This window comes from Triturus cristatus, chromosome 1_2 (genome assembly GCF_964204655.1).
Source record: "Triturus cristatus chromosome 1_2, aTriCri1.1, whole genome shotgun sequence".
Classification (NCBI taxonomy): Eukaryota; Metazoa; Chordata; class Amphibia; order Caudata; family Salamandridae; genus Triturus; species Triturus cristatus.
In genome coordinates, this window is record NC_140580.1 from 627,952,143 (window position 1) to 627,977,696 (window position 25,554).

The following is a 25,554-nucleotide window of genomic DNA, read 5'->3' on the forward strand; positions in this document are numbered from 1 at the left end:
ACTAGAGTGAATGTACGATGTTGTTCTTCATTCTGTCCATCAATTGTTCTATTTGCAATTGTCCTTGTTTAAACAGCAGCTGATAAGCTGTAATTATGCTCCATCACCAACCTTCCACCTTGGTTGCTGGCTCTGGCAGTCGGCATTGTGATGTCACAACTCAACTGTCATAAGGTATAACAGCGGAGCTGCTGCTGCCTTTCCTTATTACAGGTGACTAGAGCAAGTCACCTATAACAAGGAAATGAGAGACAGGATTCATTCAAGGATTGTGTGCTCCTGTGTATTATAATAACATTTAATGTATGAGTCTAATAGTAATAAATGATACTAGCAGTATCATGAGCAAATGCTAAGAAATACATCTCTTGCTAACTAAAGTTCTACTACATAGTAATACATCTAATAATATCATAAAAGAACAGATACAAAGTAAAGATTTGATAAACTTCTGCCAAGACAGTTCAAGCTGAAAGCTTGCTGTTTTAAAGTGATGTGCTGCATAGCATGAGATAGAATCGCACCAAGTAAGTCTTCCATTCTTCTGAGGTTGGTAAATTGAGTAGCATAAATTGGGTAATAGTTACATCTATTAATTACAATGATTAGAAACTACAGATGGGTTGTATAGATCGCTAGAGTGAAAAGGGGAGGGATAAGAGAAAGGAAGAAAACTGTAAATAGGTGATACCTCTTATCTGCTGCCACATTTGAACTGACCAGGACATACATACACAAATTCAACTGTATAATATTTTGTTCTTAAGAATTGTAAAGAAAAGTTGTTGATAATTTTCTTTTCTGAATGTTTTGATACTGTTAATATGTAGTGTATTATCATTGTTATTTGTTTATATGGTTGTAAACAACCACAAGTAAGCAACATTAACTACCATCTAATGTTCTTAAAGTATCCAGTAGGCAGGTGGAATAAAATGCCTGGATAGGTTTGTTGGACCTTAGCTGACTTAGCAGACTTTACTGTTGAGAGGTCTGTCTATGATGAGTGATTTACATAGACAGGTAGTATCAGGGTTTGATTATGGGAATTTCTTTTAGTTCTTTTAGAGAAAAGAGGATCAGTAATTCCTCTTGGACTTGCTTTACTTAGAATGAGGCAGTATTACATTTCTTAGAGGTAATGTAATTGATCTTGTATCAAATGAGTTCATAGACTTATTCTCACCTCAGAACCTGTTGACAGCAAAGGAGCATAACAAAGTTATCAATATCGGTTTTCTTAGTGGTGTTCATCTCTGAATATTGATTAGGTAATAACATTATACCTAAATATTGTAGTCAAAATAAGGAGGACAGAATATCAACAGGAAAGTATGTATAGATTCCTATACTTAACCCCACATATATGTACCTTGAGAATATACATATATAAATATAGTTAAGGTACATACATGAGAATAGGAAATATATGCTCCCCTATATGCACTTACCTTTCAATATTTTGTTCCATGATATTTTGACTATGATATGAATTTATCATGATATTCCTGTAAATGATATTAAAGACTACAACCGTTTTTAGTGTGGTATATAAAGTTGTAATCACTTACACACCAATTCATAGAAAGCAGAAAGGCATTTTCGGAGCATTATTTCATATTTACCTTTCGTATGCCTTCAGAAGGGTTTGCTACACAGTTGTCTGCCCCATTATTCTTGCTAATAGTCCGCCAGAGTTCAGAAAAGGTGCTGTCCTGTTCCAAAGGGTTTGTCCCTTTAGCTCTGAAGTACTCATAGACTGAAGAATCTCTGACTGTGCCATAAGATAAGTCCATTTGTTTGGCAAGATCTTGAAATGTTCTGAAAACGAAGATGTAAAGAATAACTCATCATGTTCATTATTCTGAAGCAAAGCTCTATAGATTATGGTTTAAGAATGGCTAATACAATTGATAAGATTAGAAAAATTGTAAGGCTTTGCGTAAATTCTTGATTGAAATATAAAAAAAATATAGCAAAACATGATAAATGTATTTATGTTTTGACACTGAAAATAACGTTATTTGGAACTAGTGTACTAATAAATACAAAATTACACATTTATTACTATGACACAAAAGTGAAATGTCATCTTATTACACCAGTGCAACATGAGTGACTTGAGAAAACACTGCTTAATGGGTCACAGGTTCCACTGTTGAATCACAGTACAGGAGAAAACATTTGGGGCCAACATCACATGGTCAAGTCATTCTGATTTTATATCTGCATAAATGTAACACTTTGTCCTCTGGGTATGCTCAAATTTATTTCACCATAACTTCTTCACATTAAAAAGAACAGCAGGGCTTAAAGTGCACATGCTGATCCTCTTAGTGTAATAGGCTGTGCACTACCATTTTTGACAGTAAGGAGGGGCATGATAATACACCCAATGGTTTGAATCCAGTGAGTCAGCAGCATATTACTCTCTACACATCTTCCTGAACACTATTTATATAATTGTCTAAGTACATACACATAAATAGCCAATTTGTATAGTGTTCCTCAGTTAGACTGTACCTCTCAGCATGAAATCATGATGTTAGCAGGTCATGGCAGAGAGTGACAATAAAAACAATACTGTAGAAAAAATGGTAAGCTTTCATATGGCATCCACTACAGAGATGTATAGAGGGAAGGAGAAAATCCATGCCAAACTCACCTGACAATATATGTAAAAGATTAGTAGTAATAAATGGCTCATCACCTACTGACAAGGTTACACAGAAAATCACATATGCTGGGATCAATGTTCTATTTCCTTCATTGTTATGTGTGCAAAAGTTATGAAGCAAGCATCTTGGTTGATCTCGAATTTTAATATGTAAGCACAATGTAATGAGAAAGAAATGGATGGTGCAGAGCACTATTTTGACTCTGATCTCTCAAAATGATAAAAGACAAATTAATTAGAAGGCACTGTCAAACGCTGTTACAAAGATCATTGTGAAAGCCAAGACAAGATTTAATTAATGACGAAAGTGGGAAAGGTTGCTCAGTTCAGAAAAACTTGATTTTGGTCGTTAAGACCATAAAAGTATGTGTACAGTACAATACATTTCATTAGAGAATCAAATGATAAAAGGAATCCATTCATCATAAAAAAAGTGCATGTACATCTCCTTAATATCCCATAAAACAGTTTGCAATGACAGATATCCAAATCCAAAGGCCTCATTAAAGTGCGTGTGTGATGTATTTGCATTACAAAGGACAATGACAAGCAGTCAGAAAAGGTTTCAGTTGTACTTCCTGTTGAAAGTTTTTGTATACAATTTTCAGCCGTAAAGGAATGCCTAAGTCTTCTTGGGAAGACCATTCTTATTAACTACAGTTGCTGCTGGTATTTGAAGTTGGTGAAGGGGCGTGCCGCGGGGAGGAATTAATAAAAAAGAAAAAATACTCACTTACCTGTCTACTGCAGCCGCCCGCCGTCGCCGCTGCATCCTCTGGGTGCTCTTCTGCAAGTTTCCAGGCCAGCAAGCAGGAAGCAGCCGGCTCCCAACCAGCTGAAAGCCAATGACTATGCTGCAATGCAGCGTTGTGATTGGTCTGAGCGCCGTGGATCAGCGCTCAGCCAGAGAATGGGAGGCTAGGAATGTTTTCCATGCAGGCTGTAGTACAGCCTACATCAGTGACTGCCCGTGTAGGGCGTTTTACCGGGGCGGTGACGTGGCGCAGAGGAGGGGCAGGGTGGGGGGTTGCAAAATGCGGCATACGGCTGAGTACAGGTAAGTTACGAAAAAAATTAATAAAACGAATTTCGTTGCGCGCGCTGCTTCGCCAAATGCGATGCAGCGCACACAACGAAATTCGTTTTATTAAATTTTTTCGTAACTTACCTGTACTCAGCCGTATGCCGCATTTTGCAACCCACCACCCTCCCCCTCCTCTGCGCCACGTCACCGCCCCGGTAAAACGCCCAACACGCGCCGTCACTGGCCTACATGGAGAACATGTAAAGTGCGCATGACGGTTTGACCGGCACAAGACGGCAGGCAGGTCAAAGCGTCCTGCACACTTGGAGTGGGCAAACCCCTCCTCCCCTGCCCTGCTCTGTGACCAGAGCAGCCCTGCCGCTACCCAGCCAAGCAAGGGGAAAAGTAAAATGATAATACCAACGAGTTATTATTATTTTTTTCTTCTTTTTCAACCTGCTTAGTGGGGCGACACTCCTCTGCCTTAGCGGAGGATCTGCCACTGATAAACGTCACATTAGAGTAAGTACGTTCTTTCAGTGGCTAGTTAGAAGTTTATAGGTTTTGAACAAAATCTACGAAAAACGTCTATAATAAACGTGCCCCTGCTTCATCACAATGCAATCAATCGCTTCACAAAAACCAATGCTTCTACGATACCGCTGCATTGCAAGTTAAGCACAGAGTCAATGTAGTGGATGAGTTATTTTTATAGGTCAATGGCAGGGCTGCTAACACACGGTACCACTGTGTGTCACAAGATATCAGCTCTACTCACACAGCCCCTTGGTGAGAAACTGATATCAGAAGGTGGAAGATAACATGAGCTGGAAACCCCTGTGAAGTGTGGGTTTCCAACTCGTGCTAAGAGGCTGACAAAGCTGCTGCCCAGTGGCGGATTGTACAATTTGAGGGTCATTGGCAAAGCCTCTGAAGGTTTTTTGGGGGTGTCAACTGTCTGCACAATTCCTGCCTCCACCCCTCAATGCACAACCTAATTTTTTTCTTTCCTGTGTAAAGTCTCCCTGGTTGGGTGGTCTTCTCTGTGCTGTCTTGGCCCCCAACTTTGGAATAATTTACCTATAATTCTATAAAGTATTTTTGCTCATATTTCTTAGCTGAAAAACCCTTGCTCAGCACCAGAATATCTGTGTTGGTGAACCAGCTCTTTACAAATCTCTCATTCTGACCATCATTCTCATAGAGAAGTTTCTGGTGATGAAAAACCCCCTACGGTGTAGAAATTTGTGCCATCCAGTCAAGTCAGCTTTTTCTGTCCTGCTGTGTTTCCTTTGGTGTTGTCCACTGCAGGTGCACTGTCTGTTTTTTGATGTTCCGCTACCACAACACATTCTGAAGACTGGACCTCAGTCTGTACTGTTACCCATAGTGTTCGTTCTCCTTAAATGACATCAGAAAGCCTCTAGTGTTTGGTAGCCCCTAAAAATCTAGTTAAAGACGCCTGCCTTTTATACTAGCGGTGTGCAAAATTTCATATATTTTTCAATGAAAATACATGAAAATTTGGTGAAATTAGCTGAGATTATATAAATGTCCTCAAATGTGGCTTGACCAATATCACATCTGAAACTGTAATAAGAATACATCCCTTGTTTTAAACAGTGTTGATTTACCTGCAGAAGAATGGTTAAAGCAGTATCTCTGCAATACATTTTCTGTTAAAAAAGTCCCCTGTGATGGAAAAATTGCACAGCGACCCAGCTCCCCATGGGAACAGTTCAGCCCAAACTGCGAGGCAAGGTTCTCTTTGGACTGCAAACAAGCATCCTGGGATCGGTTTTGGCATATGACCCCTCATTACCCGAGCTAGCTTGAATCCAGTGGCATGAATATCATTCAACCCATGCCTGGGCACACCCGTCCCACTGGGGCTGACAAATACAAAAAGAACAATGGACGGATGGAATGCAGAACAATGTCAAACATTCACCCCCACTACAGATATCTGGGCCTAAACCCATCTTTTCTTTGCCCAACCTATTTAAAACTTCAGAATTATTGCTACATTTTGCTTCGGGACATCCATGTGACAATTGTAAACTTTGAAATCATTTTTGTTGCCTATATCTAGGTTTATCATAGAAAACTGGTTCTGCGGATATATAATTTCTACAAAACACGTATCAATCATTTCCTCTGCAATGGTTTACTCGTAGAAGCATTCAGAAACAAGTGCATTTGCAAAGAAAATATCACCACACATTTCACACATGGAAATCTGTTACATATGACCATACGGGTTGTGCCTGACTTGGCATGGTTATAATAGCATGAAACGTAGTGCGAAGAGAAACATTCTGCATGGGTCAAGGCAAGGGAAAAACCTTCACCAAGGGAGAATATGTGGAACTTTAGAAATCTGCACGAGTAAAAGAAACACAAGCATTTTACATCCATAGATGATATCCGTTGCTCTCAATTTTCCATATCTTTTTTCCCCACCTTTTGTGCCTTTAGAGTACAACCACCTTTATCACCAATTGCTTTTGGTCTTCACCTTAAATTTCTTCATATAGTGCACATTAACTTCCTTATGGGTTTGCATCTTTCTCCTATTGTAACATGCCAAAGGAAGAACAGGAATACTACATAGATGTTCCTTGTTTTCTCGTCAGATTGCCTTTCATTCTGTCATCTGTTATGAACTTCCTCTACAACAAGGATAATACCTGTTTTGGCAACTGCAAAGTTGCAAGCTTCCTCTTTGGACCTTCCATTTTTCCGGTACAGGTAATGTTTGATGATCACCAGACATTGTTAGCCATGGAACGCACTTGGCAGGTTCCCTTTGTTTGTTCTTTTCCTGCACTTCCTGAAAAAGAGTTTTTTTCCAATTTCATCCTTGCTGATGTAGATACAATGTTAGTTGTTGTAATGATAGACAACCGGCTTGACTATGTCATTTTGTGGACACAAACTTTGCAATTTGCAAAATTAGGTTTGTAATTTCAAAATCTCTTTTTCCTCTTTAATAATTCCACTTTGTAATTCAGAAATAGCTCAGCGAATTACGAAATGGGTTTATAAATGTGTTAGACCTGACATCCTTGGTGTGGTTCCCCATTACTTTTATTTGCTTTCTGACCTCCTGTTTTGGTGACTTAAATTTTGCTGACTTAATTCTTAAAGATTCTGGGCACTTTGCCAGTGCTGACGAGCGCTATAGTGCAGGTGTGCTGTCCCTCAAGCATGGTAACATTGGCTTATGCACAAAGGGCATATTTAATATACTTATACGTCTCTAGTTAAGAGTTCTACATGTGCCCAGGGCCTGTAAATTAAATGCTACTAGTGGGCCTGCAGCATTGATTATGCCACCCAATCCAGTCGCCCTTTGAACATGTTTCATACCTGCCTGGTTGTGCAGTTTTACACTGCTGTGATGACCTGGCAAGTTTACCCATTTGCCAGGACAAACCCGTCCTTTTTTATGCATATGAGTCACCCCTAAGGTACGCCCTAGACAGCCCCAAGGGCATGGTGCAGTGCATTTAAAAAGTTGAACCATGTGTTTTTAAGTTTTACATGTCCAGGCAGTGAAAAGCTCTAAAAATCGTTTTTCACTACTGTCTTGCCCTAAGGTTAACATTAGGATCACCTTGTCACATTCTATAAGTGTAATTTCCAATTGGGACAAGATAGAAATTTCAGGTTTGGTGTCTCTAGACTCACTATTTAAAATCACAACTTATGGTGAAGTCGGATTGCAAATTGTAAGTCTGAAAATGCCACTTTTAGAAAGTTGGCATTTTCTTACTTTAAGTATTCTGTGCCTTTGCTTGTCTCTGAACACACGTCTGGGTTGGTTGAAAGCTAGGCTTTGTGCATGCCCTCTAGACAGTCACACACAAAGGGAGCTGGGATGTGACATTTGCATCCTGATTGCCCCTCACTAGGCTGTTGGGCATTCTTGAGGTAGATTTGGAGGGAGGTGCTGACACTTGCACCTGAATAGGGCGGTGCCTGCCCCCGCACAAAGAGCTGTCTACCCCCTTGTAGTGAGTTGGGAGCCAAGGTAGGGACCTTGTGATATTTAATGGTTTCTTTGAAGTCTCCCCCACTTCAAATACACAACTGGAATAAGTACTGGACCCCTAACACCACCAAATTAGAACTGTGATGGAACAAAGGACATTCTGACAGAAAGAAGAGCTGCTGTGCTGTAGGAGGGACTGACGCTCTGCTAACTGCTTTTCTGTGTTGGCCTGCTGATGGCTGTGCTGTAGGGGGGACTGACACTCTGCTACCTGCTTTGCTGTGTTGGCCTGCTGTTAGCTGCTTTTTGCCTGGGAGTTCATCCTTGAACCCACGTTTCTCCAAGGGTTTGCTGGCTTGCCTCTGTTCATTAAGTCTCAGGGCCATCATCTCTGCTTTAGCTGCTGGACTCTGCCAACTGTGAGTCCTGCCCTGCCAACAGGTACCGATCCAGTCTTGGACCTTCAAAGTGCGTTTTGCAGCTTTTTTTCCACAAAAATTGATGCAGTGGCGACTTTGTGATAATTGGAACAAACACATTACCCTTCGACGTTTACGCAGTGCCGATCCAAAGACATCCCTGTGCAGCTCGACCACGACACAGGACCTGACTGTGAAGATCGATGATGGCACAATGCAGATCCGAGGTCCCGAATGCGAGGCTCAAATATGATGTAGCACCTGCATCATAAGGGGTTCGACAATGGCAAGGCTGAACTTCGACACATTGACCTCACTGCGTGAATCAAAACCGACGAATCGAGCCTTCGACTCCAATGCTTGCTCCATCCTAGGCCCTGCATGGGGCCTGTATCCGGCCAGCCCTCCATTGCAGTCATCTGGAAACGTTGGATTTACCCAGGTCTAGCACGACCGCAAGTAACTCCTAAGCGCTATTGACTTTTTAAGTACTATATTGCATTTTATTCTTTAAAAAATCCTATCTCATGTTCTAGTTCTTGAATTTTTATCGTTTTGGTCTTGTTTTACTCAGATAAATAGTCTCTATTTTTCTGAACTGGTGTTGAGTCTTTTTGTGACGTTCTCACTGTGTTAATATAATATAAGTGTGCACAAATACTTTCCACATTGCCTCTTACGTTAAGCCTGACTGCTCGGTGCCAAGCTACCACATGGTGAGTCAGGGCCGGCTTTAGTGCTGGTGGCGCCCTGTGCAACAATGTTTGTTGGCGCCCCCCCAATGACACCTCCACCACGGATTCTCTCACTAGCACCCTTTAACAGTGACCAAGTCACCATAACCACACTCTCTCAGATGCATTGAATTAGTTATATAGCGCCACTCATACCAGTGTAGGGTTTCCGAGCACTTTGCATCACACACACATTACACAGAGACAATAAATCATACGTGTGTAAATCAGTGTATAGGAAATGTTACATAAGCCAAAGGACTGAAAGTGTAGGAGTCACATGTCATCCATACTGGTAGGCAGTATAGTTTAAGAGTGCTTGGTGTGGAGAAGCACAAACGCAGAGTCGAAAAAGAAACAGCATAGTTGGGAGTTTTCTTTAATATTAAGAATCTATTTCTAGCCAAATTAACCCTTTTGCAACATTAATCAATGTTCTAATAATGTATATTTTGCAGTGTGTATGCAGTTCTGGGATGAAAGTTAATAGCTCACTATTCTATATCAGGACTTTAAGTTATAAATTGCAAGTAACAAAAGGATGTCTCTTTTGAAAGCAGTAACCTGCTGATCTGTTTACATCATATGCACTCTGTAATCTACTTGGTACACGTTCTTTGCAGCAGGCATATTAACCCTCTGCACTAACTTCACCTAAGTCAAAACCTCAACTTTACAAAACACTGATCTCTCTCCAAGAAGATAATTAATCACACGAGTTTTCTTGACATTTATGTGAGGCCTGGTAATTGCTGGCGGAAAGAAACGCTGCAGCAGGTGCTTCAAAACCTTAATAACCTTTCAAACACGGCGCCCCCAGGAAGCCAGCACCCGGTGCGGTGGCACCGGTCACACCGCCCTAAAGCCGGCCCTGTGGTGAGTACAGGTTTAGGTTGTGAATCTGACTTACCCTGACTAGGATTGTGGTCCCTCCTTGGACAGGGTGCATACCTATGCCAACTACAGACCCAACAAAGCCCCTTGCTCGACATTTCTGCTACCAGAGCGTCACTTTTGTGATGCTCCCGAGGTGCACAGAGCAGGCCCATATCTACAAGGCCACAGAAAGTCACCCAGCGTGGCTTATCATGGCCTCATAGATATGGTGTGAGGCAACGCAGCGCAAGTCAATGTGTTACCTCACACTGCTTCAGGTAGGCGTGCCACTCATCGTCTATAGTATTTGGCCCATTTCCAGATTTACAACATAATATATATATGGAAATGCGTTGAACCAGTGTGCCTCACCAGGCGAAGCAACAATTGTTTTTGTGAAGGAAGGTGTCCCTTCCTACACAAAAACAACCGGATTTCTACGAAGGCAACCTTGCACCATGGCGCTAGGGTGTCTGTATTGGTGCAAGGCTGGCTAAGCGGTACCAGCGCAAAGGAAAGGACAGGAATGTGTTGTATTGCCTTGAATACGATGCATGTCTGCACTTTCCTTATGGCGCAGCGAGGCACAGCAAGCTGGCTTGCGGCATCGCTTTGCGTAATTTGGTGTAAATAAGACCCCCAATTTCGAACAGATATGGTCTTTTTTGCACTTTTTTATGTTTTTTATGTTACTGCACTACACTGTACTTATACGCTAAAAATCCAATACAAACATACAGTGACAGCCTGTGTAGGGCGTTTTACCGGGGCGATGACGTGGCGCAGAGGAGGGGCAGGGAGGGGGGTTGCAAAATGCGGCAAACGGCCGAGTTCAGGTAAGTTACGAAAAAAAATAATAAAACGAATTTCGTTGCGCGCGCTGCATCGCCAAATGCGATCAGCGCGCGCAACGAAATTTGTTTTATTAATTTTTTTCGTAACTTACCTGAAATCGTCCGTTTGTCGCATTTTGCAACCCCCCACCCTGCTACTCCTCTGCGCCACGTCACCGCCCCGGTAAAACGCCCTATACGGGCCGTCACTGCAAACATGGGCATATAAGGAAAACAATAATCTCTGAATAACTACCACCACAAACAGACACAGAGTTAAAAACTCTGACGGTGATGTCAACAGCTTCTGGGCTGGTTAATGCCCACAGTTAATCAGTGAATTGACTGACTGACCTCTTCTTATCCTCCCACACTGCGATTAATAATGTAACCATCTGAAATGCAATTAAAATAAATTCTAAATTTGGCTTTTCGTACAGTATTACACCATGTTCAAATTTTTTCTTCACGCATATTCTGTCTTCACTATTAAGGACCACACTGGAGGCATCTGCTGGAATAAAAAACCTTCCCATCAAGAAATACAGATATTATTTCAAGCTTTTGTATCATAAATATTTTTTTCCAAAGGGAATAATACAGTTGATTCTCCAGGTATTACCATATAAAGTCACAGACTCAAAACCTTTCAATCTTTTCGCTATGAGAAGCAGTTCATTATGTCTGATTTGACTTTCTGTTTTGAAGAATCAATAACTCGCTATCACTTTAGGTTACTATGCACAAGACCATATGGTCATTGCAAAGATACAGTTGATGCACATGCATGCAGATAATCTCAAATAAAAATCAGTAAGGAAACTGGATGCTCAATTAACCCCAGCGTCGATGCTATTGGATTGTATAATAGAATACTGAATTTTCAGGAAGCATAATTAAGCTTGAATTTAGTGAAGCAGAGAGCGAAAATGCTCTCGACCTACCAAACAGGTTGTTATTTGAGCTAACAGAAAATAATTTCTGAGGCACGTTTAGTCTAGGCAGACATGCTGAATTTGAAACACCTTCACATTTTCCTTTGAATGGTGGGCATAGCAATTCTATTATACATAAAGGCGTCTATTTACTAAGATTGAATGCCATGTTTGCATCACAAAAGTGACGCAAAACAACGCTGAATCTTTTTTAACTAATTTACTTTCCAGAGCTAAACTTGTTTGGCAATGGAAATTCACTTTAAAGTAGTGCCAATCCCCTCATAGCGCTGCTTTTCATTACTTAGCACCAAGGGGCGTACCATGGGTGGTGCATGGGCATTCCCATGCAACCACCCAAGGTTTCTGATGCTAAGCCCTATTTACTTTAAAAAGTAGACAAGTTTTAGAGTCAGAAAATAGTGCCACTTCAACCAAGTCCTATCACGTAGAAATGCTTTTATTTTGCCTTTCTTTACCGACTTTTCATGTGTGCTGCACTGTACAGCACACACACAAACTGGGAAAAGGTTTAAATGGAGTCTCAGCATCGTATTTTGTACTAGAAGGCTCCTTCCAGTACAAAACCTATGCTAGACTCACAGAGACACCCTTGCGCTATGGTGCAAAGGTGTGTCAATGGCACCTAGCTGCATATTTCTGCACCGGTGCCAGGGAGAGGGGAGGGGATTGCCATATTTCTGTAAATATAGCACTATCCTGCACTCTCCTTCTCATACAGAGCAGCGCAGCATTTGCAGCTGCTGCACGGCACTGCATGACAATCTGGAAAATCAGGCTCAAATGATATAATGGCAAATTCACAAGCAGAGCCTTATCACAATTTTCAGTGATTGGGTACTCTTCACTTACAGCCCCACCTCCATCGACTCAGTTGCATTCCGTGCAGGTAACAGCTGTGGGGCCGCATGGGGGCATTTCGAGGGACGATGCAGAGGGAAAATTAATTGTTCCCCAACCCAGCTTCACCGCTGTTACCTGCAAGGACCGCGGCTGTACACACTGTACTGCTGCAACGATACAGACAAAATTCACAAAAGAAATGTGAGCTGCATGTGCTCAGGATTCAGTGTGCACATGCATGCATCGCTAGTGCAAAATGTGCGCTCGCGGGAAAGTCATAGGTGTGGCAAGTCCAGATATTTCTGCATCTCCCATTCACAGAGTAATATGTAATAGTCTGGGCTCACTCGAATTTCTTTACTTTTCGGCTTATGCACAACGCATGCATGGGAATGTGCAATAAGAGTAAAATTGAGCCCTGCATTACATTGGTAGACTTCATACAGAAATAGCAGGATATGTAGTAGGCCTAGCCAGACATAGCATTTGGTTCCCCTGGCTTGCCTTTTAGTAATCCAGGCTCTGACCCCGCTTCCCCTGGAGTCAGATGTGAAGAAACCAGCTGCGCAAACAGAATATACAGAGGCCTCTGGTAGCCCCTGTCATGCACTCTTGCAGCAAATAGGAGGCACAGAGGTACCATGTGGGGGGATCAAGTTTTCAATCTTGTGGTTGCCATTGGCTGTCAAAGTGTTTGTATGACATCACTTCAACTTCCACTTGCATTTTGGTGATTTAACATCCATGAGTAACACTCATGAATAATGTGTGCGTTAGATGAACCTAACTCCATTCCCAACCCTAAAATTGGGTTAGGTTTGTGGCATTGAGAGTGTGCAATGGGTCTTAATGCAAGCCAGGAACACGGTCATATCTTATCTTCTGGTAGTGAAAGAGACATATAATAAAGGTAATGTGGACTTCTCACAACCCTGGGCTATGGTGACAATGCACCTGCTCCACAATTGATAGCTACACCCCTGGATTTGATATGAAGTACAACTCTTTTTCATGCACACCGTGGTTAGAGTGCTAGGGTAACGATAGAAAGGGCAAGTTTCATCGTTGCATTTCATGGGAGGAACAAAATATGAAGGCAGTGGATGTGACTTATCCAAGCTGGTTTAATATCCAGGGCTGTGGGAACAGAACGAGCCTGAATCTGTGGTGATGCCACAGTGGTCTTGTGGCATCTCAAGAGCATTCAAACCGTGAACACGCATCTGCTATGCCCAGAATGCACAATGGAAATAAACCTTTCTCTTTTATGGGCCAGGACATCAACCTCCTTGTGCCCAATTGGCATGGCTGTCAAATTGAGAAGTGCCTAGAAGTTGGCCTTGTATCACTATTGTGAACTACTATGGAGAATGGATCCAAAAACCGGTAAGGCGCTCCGGGTGGTTTGCAGTGTGGTGCTATTCAAGACTTGTCACTTGCATTTCAAATGGCGGCATAACTTAGAGAGTCCGCCATTCACTAACGTATCGTATTCGTGCAAACGTTTGTTATGACGCCTTGCCTAGCCTATTGCTGAAAGACCGCAGTCAACGGTCACGCATTTTACACAAGGTTAGATGTAACATTTTTGTTGGAATTTATGACGTCGGATCCTCTAATATCCTTTACAGGTGCTATAAAATGTCTGACTGCCTCAGTGGATATATGCATTTTTTTTTTAAACATGAAACGTACGTACGCTGTGAATTTCCTTCATATCTCCCTGCGGCTCCCAATGGGTTAAAGTGCTAATTAAACTATGGTATCCTCGCTTGTCCTCCATTAATAAAGGTAACATGTGCAGATGGTCTTTATTAATAACCGCATCCCAGCTGTAAGTTTTAGACGCTATGCTTAAATCAAACATATCATAAAGTTGCCATGTGAACCCTACACGGTGAATGAAACACATCTGTCTCGTGACACATGCCATCACCTATAATGAAAGTAACAAAGCACCTCATTACTTATGCAGATGTGTTTTTAAACTCCTCGTCACTGCAATTTTGTTTCTATCTTTCCTTGCTGATTAACATTCTGTTCTCCTCTTGCAAAAATTAATAAATAGTACAGAGAGGAAATATATTGCTCCCTTGTGATGCCAGACTTATCAGCGCTACTACTTGCACTTCTAATTAGGCTTAACTAGTAATTTATATGATTCCTATGGGGAAATGGTTACCTTTTAGATAGAAGGGATGGCAAGAAGTGAAATCTGTAAAGGTGATCTTCTATTAAAATAATGCCACCGTATTTATGCAGTAATGCATAATAATCACATCTATTTCACTGCGAACCAAGGGGCATATTATCAAGCATGGAGTTATAATTATCGCCGCTTTAGCGGCAGAAAACGGCCGCTAAAGCGGCGATAATGGGCTTGATAATATGCCGCAGAGAATTCCAATAGAAACCCATATTGTCACCAAAACATGGGCTTCTATTGGAATTCTCAAGGGCGGCGATAATTTTAACTCTGTTTCTTGATAATATGCCCCCTTGTTATGCTGAACACACTAAACACAAAAAAAGACAAAAAGATATGCTTCATACACACAAGAAAACTGCGCGATAGAATCACTCTCTACACCACAAACAGCATGCAAATGACCAGGCACCTCGATACCATGCAGAATCATTATCCAGGACCACACTCAAACTTCAGGGCTGTATACACCATGGGCCAAACCTATCTCAAAAACCACTTCACTTTCCACAAACCCACCAGCAGCAGCAGCTTGTCCTTATAGGCGTAGGGGCCAAGCCCTGCACTTTTTACACATAAAGAGTGTCTGTAGACATAAAGAGTGTCTGTCTGGTTGACAGGCACTCTATTTTCAGGTCATGCAGCTATGAGCTAGACATGCGCCAAATGCACAGGCTCCTTGCTGCCTGGGGTTAACTCTGCTGGGCCTGAGGATGTCATAGCTTCTAAGGGCGTGCCCTCCTCAGCTCGGCAAAGGTCCTTGAGGCCATCCCCTGATGCTGAAGGAGAGCGTCAGTGATAACCTCATACCTGGACTCTGAGGTTTTAAGCCTTGAAGCGCCCAGGGCCAAGTGTCTATCACTGACACAGTCATAGAGTGGGTAGTTGGGCTCAGCTATCTCTCTGGCCCCTTCCTTCTCTGTGACAAGGTAGGGACTGCTGCCTTCCCTCACTGGCTGACCCAACCCCAACCCTCTTTGCACCTCTGAGGATTCCCTCCCCGAGAGCTGCAGCATGTAAGTATTGTTTTCATTGACTTTTTGGTGCGTGAGTGTATGTATCAATGAATGTGTGTTTTTGAGTGAGGGTTGTGAATGGGTGTGTGTGCGCGTTTCTGCATGTGAATGCATGGGTGTAAGTGAGTGTGCAAGGCCCCCCCCCTCTATAAGTTGTATTTACTAGCTGCCACTGTCCACACATCTGACACATCTGCTCAGCCGGATGCTTACTTGCACACAACCCAGGTATACACAGAGACCCCATGGGTGGGCCTTCTCTACAGAGCTCGAGAGGCCTGGAAGCACTTGGCTCAGCACATCAGAGCAGCCTCTTCAAATCTCAAATCCTGCAAGAAGCTGAACATATGACTCTTCGAATAGGCTCCTCCAGCTTATCCCTAGACTTGACCATGCTGCTCCTGCTTGCGTGCCAGGAAGCCACCCCTCCTCGGGTTATTGAGCCTTCTGTACATACATATAATGTAACATTTCACCGCATCACAGAACTGTGAATACCGCTTTGCCCCTTAATAAATGCAGCTTTTCTTACCACATAGAATCCCAAATGTATGTGCATTAACGTCTCTCTCTTTTTTAGATCTAGGTGGATGACAGAAAACGAACTGACATTTAATGGAATGTTACCTCATGTACTTTAAACCGACTACCACCACACTGACATAGAGTTGTGGGTGTGCAGAATACAAAATCTGGGAAGGTCTCAGAAAGCAAAATGAAAGCAAAATTTAAACAACCTTTAACTTTGTGTCATCTGAATTTTAAGAATTGGGATCAGAGAATGACGTTAGAGCACCATGCATAAGTTAGGGAGGACTTTGATTCAAAACTCAATATATTAGTGAATTAAGATAGTCTATTCACAGTAATACCCATCATTCATTGTTTTGTAGACAACAATTCTATCTAGAAGGTTGTATGTCTCAATTTGTGTGACAGAGTAACTTACTGTCAGAATATTGTGACCACAGTATCAACCACCGGATTGCTATGAAGCTAAGTATACATAGATAGGTATAGCATTACTACTCTTGACTCCACATCTGTATGCTGCAAATATATATATATATATATATATATATATATGTCATCACAATACATATATGAGGAGATACATAAAGTAAATCTATAGTTTACTACATACACTTACCTGAACAATACTATGATAGTCAATATTTTAGGCACAATATTTTGACAGGGTAATATTCTAAACTCAATTTTGTGTAAAAATGCTCAAGTAGGGTGGAACTAGGCAAATTTTTCCCCTGGCATAATATGCAATATTTTCACAAAATGTTATGCGAAACTAAGCATTTAATGTAAACTGCACTACGCTATTATCTCACATAAATATTGTATGTAAAAACATACCTTGCCTACAAAAGCCATACAACATAGCAGCATGAGATTCATTTGAGCAGAAAATGTATTGGACTTCAGATACCCGCTTGACAGTATCACGCAAGAGTAGTTATGCAAAAGAAATGGAACAGTTGAAGAACAGGAAAGTGTGAAAACTCTATGATTGGGAATCATGAAGGATTATGTTAAGGTAATATAAATTTTACATAGGTCAAAATGCTACCTATGATTTTTTTTAAAGTCTGAGTGCTCGATTCACAAAAGAAAACTAAAACATTTATGTAAGTTTACTCTTTTTCGGTATTTACAAACAAACCATTTAATCATAAATTTACAAGTGTGTATACTCTGCAATCGGGTGTACTGTGAACTCGTCGCAGTCATAAAGTTACTAATAAATCGTTTGTTTGTGAATACTGAAAAGGTGTAAACTTACACAGAACAGTATATTTACCTGTGTAAATCGGGCCCTAGGTCTAACAGCTTATTTGCAGTAATAATTTGCCATTTCCATTGCTTCTACCCACCAAAAATACGTTTTTCTCAAAGCCCATCCTTTCCTATTTGGAAATAAAATATGCATTCTTGATAATTATTTCGGAAAGATTGAGGCTGAAAACATAAAAAATATATCAGTGAGATTAGATACATGCATGGCACCAAAGTATACAATGGTACGAAATAAATTAGGGCTTCTCCTTTTTGCTGCTTTTCTAATATGGATGTAGTAAACGGTATTTGGACCAGGCCAAACGTGGAACACATTGATTTAATACCATGTATCCTCTTAATGCAAATAGAAGTGGAGGCAGAACATTTTCTCATCATTTATATTGTGGATCTATGTGGGAGGTAAAATCATAACGTGCTGTTTTCATTTTATAAGTAGCATAAACGGTGTGAAATCCATTTGCTCTATTTTTGTTTTTTTAAAACGTTTTTCTCAGGGATTCCATTTTTTTTTTTAGCAAAACCACTATGTTTCATTTAGCATAATCTCATAGGGCCATATTATCAAGAAACGGCGTTACAATTATCGCCGCTTTGGCGGCAGAAAACTTCCGCTAAAGCGGCGATAATGGGCTTGATAATATGCTGCAGAGAATTCCCATAGAAGCCCATGTTCTGGTCTCAACATGGGCTTCTATTGGAATTCTCCAGGGCATATTATCAAGCCCATTATCACCGCTTTAGCGGCAGTTTTCTGCCGCCAAAGCGGCGATAATTGTAACGCCGTGCTTGATAATATGCCCCATAATCTGTCTCCTCTAATTTTGCCCTGTTGCCAATATTTTACTGTAATAATAAGAGCGGAAGCAAAAACTCTTTGCTCCAATTCTTATAACACCAGCTGCCACAGTGATACAAGTGATTTTGCTTTGCTTTATTGCACCAGTTTAAGGTGTGGAAAGTATGGCCCAGTACCGCCTTGCAGTACTTTCGATGATCCTGTCTCGTTGAGGTTAACTGAATCTTTCATTTTGTGTCCAAGCATAGCTGTGAAGTAAGCTGCCTGAGAGGAAGGCGGACTTGAGCAACTATGTAAAATGCATAATGTATTTTCGCCTACCCAATAAATGGTGTAGCAATATCGTTGAGGGATTGACAGAGTGGTGGAGTATGCCTACCTACTTCACTCTTATTTAAATGAGTAAGGAATTAGGGGTGATTATGAGTTTAGCGATCTGTACACCGCAGCTGCGGCACCGTCAAGCATATTCAGAGTTACCCACTGCTAGCTTTTTCATGGTGGTGAGCCCGCCATGAAAAGGCTGGCAATGGGGAAACAAAGGCCCCCTGTTGCCTATGTACACTGGGATGTAAGCAGGGGGCACATGGTGTGCCTTTCCTTGTGTGCATGCATGCCCAGTTCCTGCACAGCATGGACTTAACAGTCCATGCCCTCCAGGGACTTGCTTTGGCATTCCCATTGACCAGGATACGGAGAAAACTTCTTATCTGGCTGTTAGTGGTCGAATTTGGTGGTGTCCGAGTGGGGCGCTGGCGTGGCAGTCTGCTCCCGCACTGCCAAAGTCGTCAATCAGCCAAGACATTTTTAGGAGATAGTTGACTGATTATGGAAACCCATTTGTTTGCAAGATGAATAATCTCCGCCTTCCAGGTTTCAAGTTCAATAGGAGCTTAGCATGGGTAACTGACTATGTCAATTTATTTTTCAAGGGAGTGTGTTTGCAGAGTCACCAAGCACCAAAGAAGTAAGAACACTAGGCACCCTGTTAACTAGGAAACTGAGTCCTTGGCATGGTACAGGAAGTTGGCCTTTAAGCTTTCAATATACCCTGGGTGGCCACAGATGATTAGTTAGGTTCCAGCTGAAGTGAGGTAGTGTAGGGTGAACATAAGCACAGTACAATTCTAATATCACTCTTGCAACGATGGTTAATGTCCAGACAGAGGTGTGAGTAAACAATAACTCAAAAATATGTAGGTCACAGCCCTTACAGAAAACTAAAATTAATCAGCATTTCAAACTCTAAGAATGCCAAAATAGCCAAACACACTTGTCATGCTCCATGGGAAAGCATGTATCTCTAGGAGTAAACTTGAGCCACTCTAAACAGCAACACTGCCATAATTGGCTCCCACACACCCAATTCCATCTATTCTAAATAGACAAAAGCTGTGAATAACACCATGGAGTGGACAGCTGGCAAGATTACACGCTTTCAGTTATCTCTGATGTCAGGAGGATCAGACTTCTTCATTGCACCAGTCTCCAATGCCTGCTCATAATTATGAAGTTTGTTTTCTGTTCCCAAATTATTACTTTAGAGGCGAGTCCAGCACACATAAAAATATACCTTCTAAATTGCTTTATGGCACTTTGATCCTTGTCTATAATAGAATCAGAATGCAGTCATTCTTCATGTTTTACTTTAGCTCAGTCCCTTGACAAGTGTAGTTATGTTGTCACTGTTGCAGCATAGGATTGTAAACAGTGGGTGCAAAATGAGTACCATCTTTTTCTAACCTGCTTTTTGGGGGGGGACTCGACCTATGTACATAAAGTGTCACCAAATGTCTGTTTGTAGGGAAGTTAGAATAATCTGCCCGATGAATATTAGTTAGAAAGCTCAATATTTGAGACTCACTGTGATTTTGCTAAAACATTAGGGATTATGACTTGCAAGAAACAGCAGATCTGCCTATGAAGGCATTTCTGACCCATAAATTCATTTAGTAACTAGTAAAAAGCCTTTTTTTGAAGTTGCCAGCCTCCTCATTTTGAAAATTGATAGGATTCCAAAGGTACATCAGGAACAATATTCTGAATTGTGTATCTCTTGCCTCACTGATGTCCCTTTCTGAACACTTTATCTTTGTTTTAAAAGTACCCCCATGCTGTGCTTCATAAAATAGAATGCCTGAGTGAAATTCAGAATAAGGGCCTGCTTTAAATTACTCTGTCAGAATCAGAAAATCTTTATTTCGGTTCCTTTAAACCATAAAAGATGCAACAGTACATACAACACTTAATACAAATAGTGCATCAATGCCATATCAGCAAATTATGAATAAAAATGTAGAAAAAAGAGGCTTATGATGACCTATCACCCTATAATTAATAATATAAATATAATTTTAAATATGTAAAAAAGGCATCAAGAAATAAAAATGAGGATCGCATGAGTTAGCAAACCCTATTACATCGTCCATTTGATTGTTCTTCCATATGTGAGATAAAAGAGAAGAAATTACTCTGTCGCACTGGCTGAGGTGCCAAGCAGCAAATTTCGAAATGTCCGTCAGCCAGGAACCACCATCAATCCGATTCCTGCTAATTCATTGTAACTTTGCCAGATGGCACAATCTAACATGAGAGAGCCTAATGGCAAAGTTAAAAAATATATTTTTTAAAACGAAAAGCAAAAAGCAGGACTTTCTTTTTTTAAATAAAAAAAACAACGCCCCCTTTGCCATGGAAGCTTTCTCCCATGGTGAGGGGGGGATTGAAGATATTTCAGTGCCCCTTACAATAAGGTTTTTCCTGGTGGTGATGGGCAGAAATATAACCTATTCTCTGACGCCCTTACTTTGTCGGGCAATCAGAGCAGTTTGACCATAGTGGAGATGGAATAGTCTCCGCCGTCGTCAAACTATGGTCCTCCCGCATTTAAATCGGACAGGCGGACCTAGTCTTGCTGGAAAGGGAACTCGGTAGAATTTGCTACAGAGTTCCCTATCGGCCAAGATCTAAATCAGTTCCTAGGTGTTTTAAACAAGGAGGCAACCACCTCTAGGACCACCCATATTGCCCAAGGATGCGTTATGCTCTCACACTAATGCATTGACGGCACCAGTGCATTCAGAACTCTAGTGAGGTCTAGGCCTGGGCTAAAAATCCGTTCCGCTCGCGGAAATTGCGATAATTTGATATTTTCGCGTTCCGCGGAGAGCGCGAAAATGTCAAAATTTACACAGTCTGCATTTTACCGGAAATTTTTTGCTTGCTCGCGCTGTAAAATAATACATTCTTGCGTGCGCACGATAGCCTTACCTGATTCCCCGCGTTCGCCGATAAGTTTTCCCGATCCGGTCGCGTTCTCCATGAGATGTTGGATTGTTGGTAGCCATTTGCGCTGACTCGCAACCGCAGTAACATCATTCGTCGCGCGATCACGTCTTTCTTCTCGCAATCATGCACCGCAAGACAAGTGAAAACAAGATGGCCACGCCCGCGAGCAACCGCATGGGTAAGTTGGCGAGCCGCGACCACGCAGAAGATACCGCGAATGGGCGGGAAAAAAACTTCCGCATCTTCGCGATATTTCTGCGTGTTTGCAGAGATTTTTAACATTTTCGCGATAATTTGCGAAAGGGAATTTCGCAAATTCCGCCCACCCCTAGTGAGGTCAGAAGTCCTGTGTTGAAGAGGTAGCTCTCACATAGCTCATGCAGCGCACTTTATGAGACTACAAATCATCTACCCAGCGAAATTACAGAACTTTGCACAACATTCGGGCAAATAAACAATAATTAAATAACGTTTAAACGCATATGTTCCAACTGAATATTTTCCAAGTGAATGAACAAGTTAAACATATTTTACTTTCCTCTTAATTTCCCTTCCAGATGTAACATTTTTTAAAGACAGTAACTAAAGCTTGAATCCCCATCTGTCTCACTTTTTTGTTGTTTCATGGCTGGGTCTGTCACTAACATGAGAAACTACCAAAATAATGCACAACTGTGAAACCCCTTAACAGACCTCGGTAAGAACACGTGTCCACAAAGAGCAAGAACTTGGAGGCCTATTTATGACAAACTCATGCAGTGCAGTGCAGCAAGTCACCTTCTGTGCTGCACTATGTGACAGGGAAAAGGCAGCAATGCGCGGTATTTAAGGCAGTACGATGCATACCTGCCCTTTCCTTTGCACTGGTGCCCTTTTGGCAGCCTGGCGCTAAAACAGGCACCCTTGCATCACAGTCCAAGGGTGCATGCAGAACTATTTTTGTGCAGGAAGAGACACCTTCCTGCACAAAAACAATCCTGAGAGGCATTTCCTCTTTCTATGTGTGCTGCAAAATTAGGATATTTCTCATTGTTATGCCTCTCCTAGGAAGGCATATCTTTTCAGTTCATTCCCAGGTGTACCAGTTCTGGTAAATCTAGGAATGCGTAAAAAACTATGGGAGTTGAGTGAGGACATGGAATGCCTTCCCAGGGCAGAGTAAGGCGACGCAGCGATTTGCACTGCATTGCCTTACTTCAGATTTATGGAGCCACTCAAGGCCACGCTTTGCGTGGCTTCATAAATCTGAATTAAGGTTTGCATCGCTCTTGCACCATGTTGCGTGGTGCCAGAGCAATGCAAATCATCTCTTAAATAGATCCCTTTACGGTTAGTGAATACTGTATTTGCTAGTGGATTTTTTATTTTGTTCACTACTGGACAATCTCATTTTCGGTACTGTTTAAGAAACTAACATTGCGATTATTTGTGCTACCTGTAAAAGAGCACAGTAAATACCTCCCTAGTACAAGAAAAGACCACTTTGGCAAAAGAATATAATTATGGGTAGAGTAGTTGTTCATTTTTAATGAAAGTGTTCGATATTTGATGGAAATATAACAACGTTAAAAAAATATAACTTTTAATGAAGCATGTGACTTGCTAATATTTCTTTTGACTTATGTCACAAGAGCACATACATTCTGTAAAAAAATCGAAGACACTAGTTCAAGATGTAAATATTGACTGTGCCCTTTTTCTGTGCAAACCAGTCCCCCATAGGCAGCAATTAAATACAATCAGGTAATGCAAAGTTCCAAGAAATTTTGCAAATTTCATATAATATGAATTTTGCAAATTTGGCCTGTGTAATTTAAATTTCACCTAAGCATAATATTTATCTAAAGAGTGTACGTAAAGGCCAACTAAGTCTTTGACAAATTGACCGTCCATCGCCTCTTGCATATACCATAGCAGTATCATCGTAGACAGTCTTCAGTCCGAAAACAAACGCATTACGTACTTTATTTCCCCGCAATGCAGAAGTCTCTATTGTGCTAAACATGGTAGTCTACACTACTGTGCATGTACCACAGCAGCCAATAACATCAGCCCAGTCTACAGAGTATTGGATCCAGGCCCCCGCTTGTGACTATGAGCCAGATGTACGACCAATTTGCGAGTGCAAAATCGCTTGCAAACTGATTTGCGCATGCAAAACCGAATGTACGAAATGTACTCGCAAACCTAAAAGTTGCAATGCAAACGAATACCGAATCGCAAAAAATGAGACTGGTTTTTGCGGTCCGCAAATTGTGATTCGCTATTAGCGACTCGCAAAATACAAGTACAAACCATTCACCAATTGCTAAAATGCGCAAATTGGCCCGTTTGCGCGTGCAAATTATCGCCCATCAGAACCAGGTGGTAAACAAGCCCAACCTATAAAAGGTGCCCAGAATGTATCTGAAATCTTCATTAAATGGCTGCCCTGTATGTGATAGCAAGGAGGATGCAGATACTGGCTGCTCAGCAGAGGAGGCAGAGACAGGAAAGGAATGTCAGTGTCAGGCTGACATGGTTTGGGAAGACAGAGGAAGAGATATATTACCAGTATAGGCTGAGTAGCACTGTCATCCTAGACCTCATAGACACCCTGAAGCCACAATTGTAAAGCAGAACCCTGTGCAGCAATGCAATCCCCACGCATGTGCAGGTGTTGTGCTCCCTCCACCTATTGGCCACTGGTAGCTACCAAGTTGTCATTGCATTAGCCGGAGGTGTGTCACAGAGTGCGCTTTCGCATTTCATACACCCTTTCCTGGATGCCATGCTATACCACATCCATCAACACATCTACCTGCCCAGGAATGATATATAACTGGAAAATACAAAAAGGAAATTTTATAGAATAGCAAGGTTTCCACAGGTCATTGGGTGCATAGATGAGACTCGACTCACCAAGCTCAGTACCCTAGATACAGACATCCTTCAGTCATTGGTGGTACTCCTTAACTGTTCTTTATTGGAGGGGGAGGTTCCACAGGCATGGAAACATGCCTTGGTTCAGTCTCTCCTGAGGAAATGTAACTTGGGCCCTGACCACTGTGGTAGCTATAGGCCAGTCTCAATGCTTCCCATTATGGCCAAAAACATGGAGAAGCATGTTAATAGACAACTCTCCAGTATTATTGAAGCCTAGGGCTCTCTACACCCTTTGCAATCAGGGTTTAGGATGGGACACAGTACCGAATCCATCCTTCTAGGAGTCACAGAACTTCTTAGATGGTTCTTGGATGGAGGTGAGACAGCCACGCTGATCCTTCTTAATTTCAGCGTGGCCTTCAATACAGTATATCAGTCATTTCCTGGATGACATTCTTTATAAAGGAATATTCATTTCAGGTGAACTCAACCAGTGCCTTCTCCGAGTGACATGCCCTTACTTCAGGAATCCCCAAAGGTTCAGCACTAAGTCTGGAATTATTTAACATCTAAATGTGTCCACTGGCGAACTTAGTGAAAAGTTGCAGTCTCACTTTATTTTCATATGCAGATTACATGTAAAATATTTTCTCCTTGTCATCTGCTCAGAATTACAACTCGGAGGCATTGAACTCATGTTTGGGAGTGGCTGAGGAGTGTATCTACAACCATTCGCTAAAATTGAACAGGGACAAGACCTGGGTACTGGTACTGGGAAGGGATCCATCAATGTGAGGTCCCCAACGCTGGACAGATTTCTTACTGGCGCCTATTAGCAAGCTTAAGAACCTTGGATTCATGCTGGACAAGGAGCTGTCCATGAGACCGTAGGTGTAGAAAGTGGCTGCCACCTGTTTTGCTGTCCTGAAATGGCTGTGGAAGAGTCTGTGGCTTCTGCCATTCTCCACTCAAAGGACGGTAATCCAGGCACTTATTATGTATGGACTACGTAATGTGCTTTATTTCATGACTGTGTAGAACATGTAGTCCCTACAAATGGTACTCTCTATTGTGTCACAAGGCATAAAGTGGCACTCTTTATAACTTCAGGGTATGAACTGCAGCAGCCCAGTGACCAATGATTTACCGGGTATCCTTATGACCTTACCAGGTGCAGCTTCCCTGCACTCCTACAGAACTTGATAGGGT

At 41.7% G+C, this 25,554-nt stretch overlaps 1 protein-coding gene across 3 annotated transcripts in view; it reads right to left on the reverse strand.

Annotated features, from left to right (window-relative positions):
- Positions 1 to 25,554, reverse strand: part of GRID1 (glutamate ionotropic receptor delta type subunit 1) — a 2,258,979-nt gene that overhangs the window by 120,899 nt on the left and 2,112,526 nt on the right. For all 3 annotated transcript variants that reach the window (XM_085615050.1, XM_085615049.1, XM_085615053.1), the window contains exon 13: positions 1,626 to 1,821. In XM_085615050.1, coding sequence (XP_085471176.1) covers positions 1,626 to 1,821 — 196 coding nt within the window. The remainder of the gene's footprint in view (positions 1 to 1,625; positions 1,822 to 25,554) is intronic.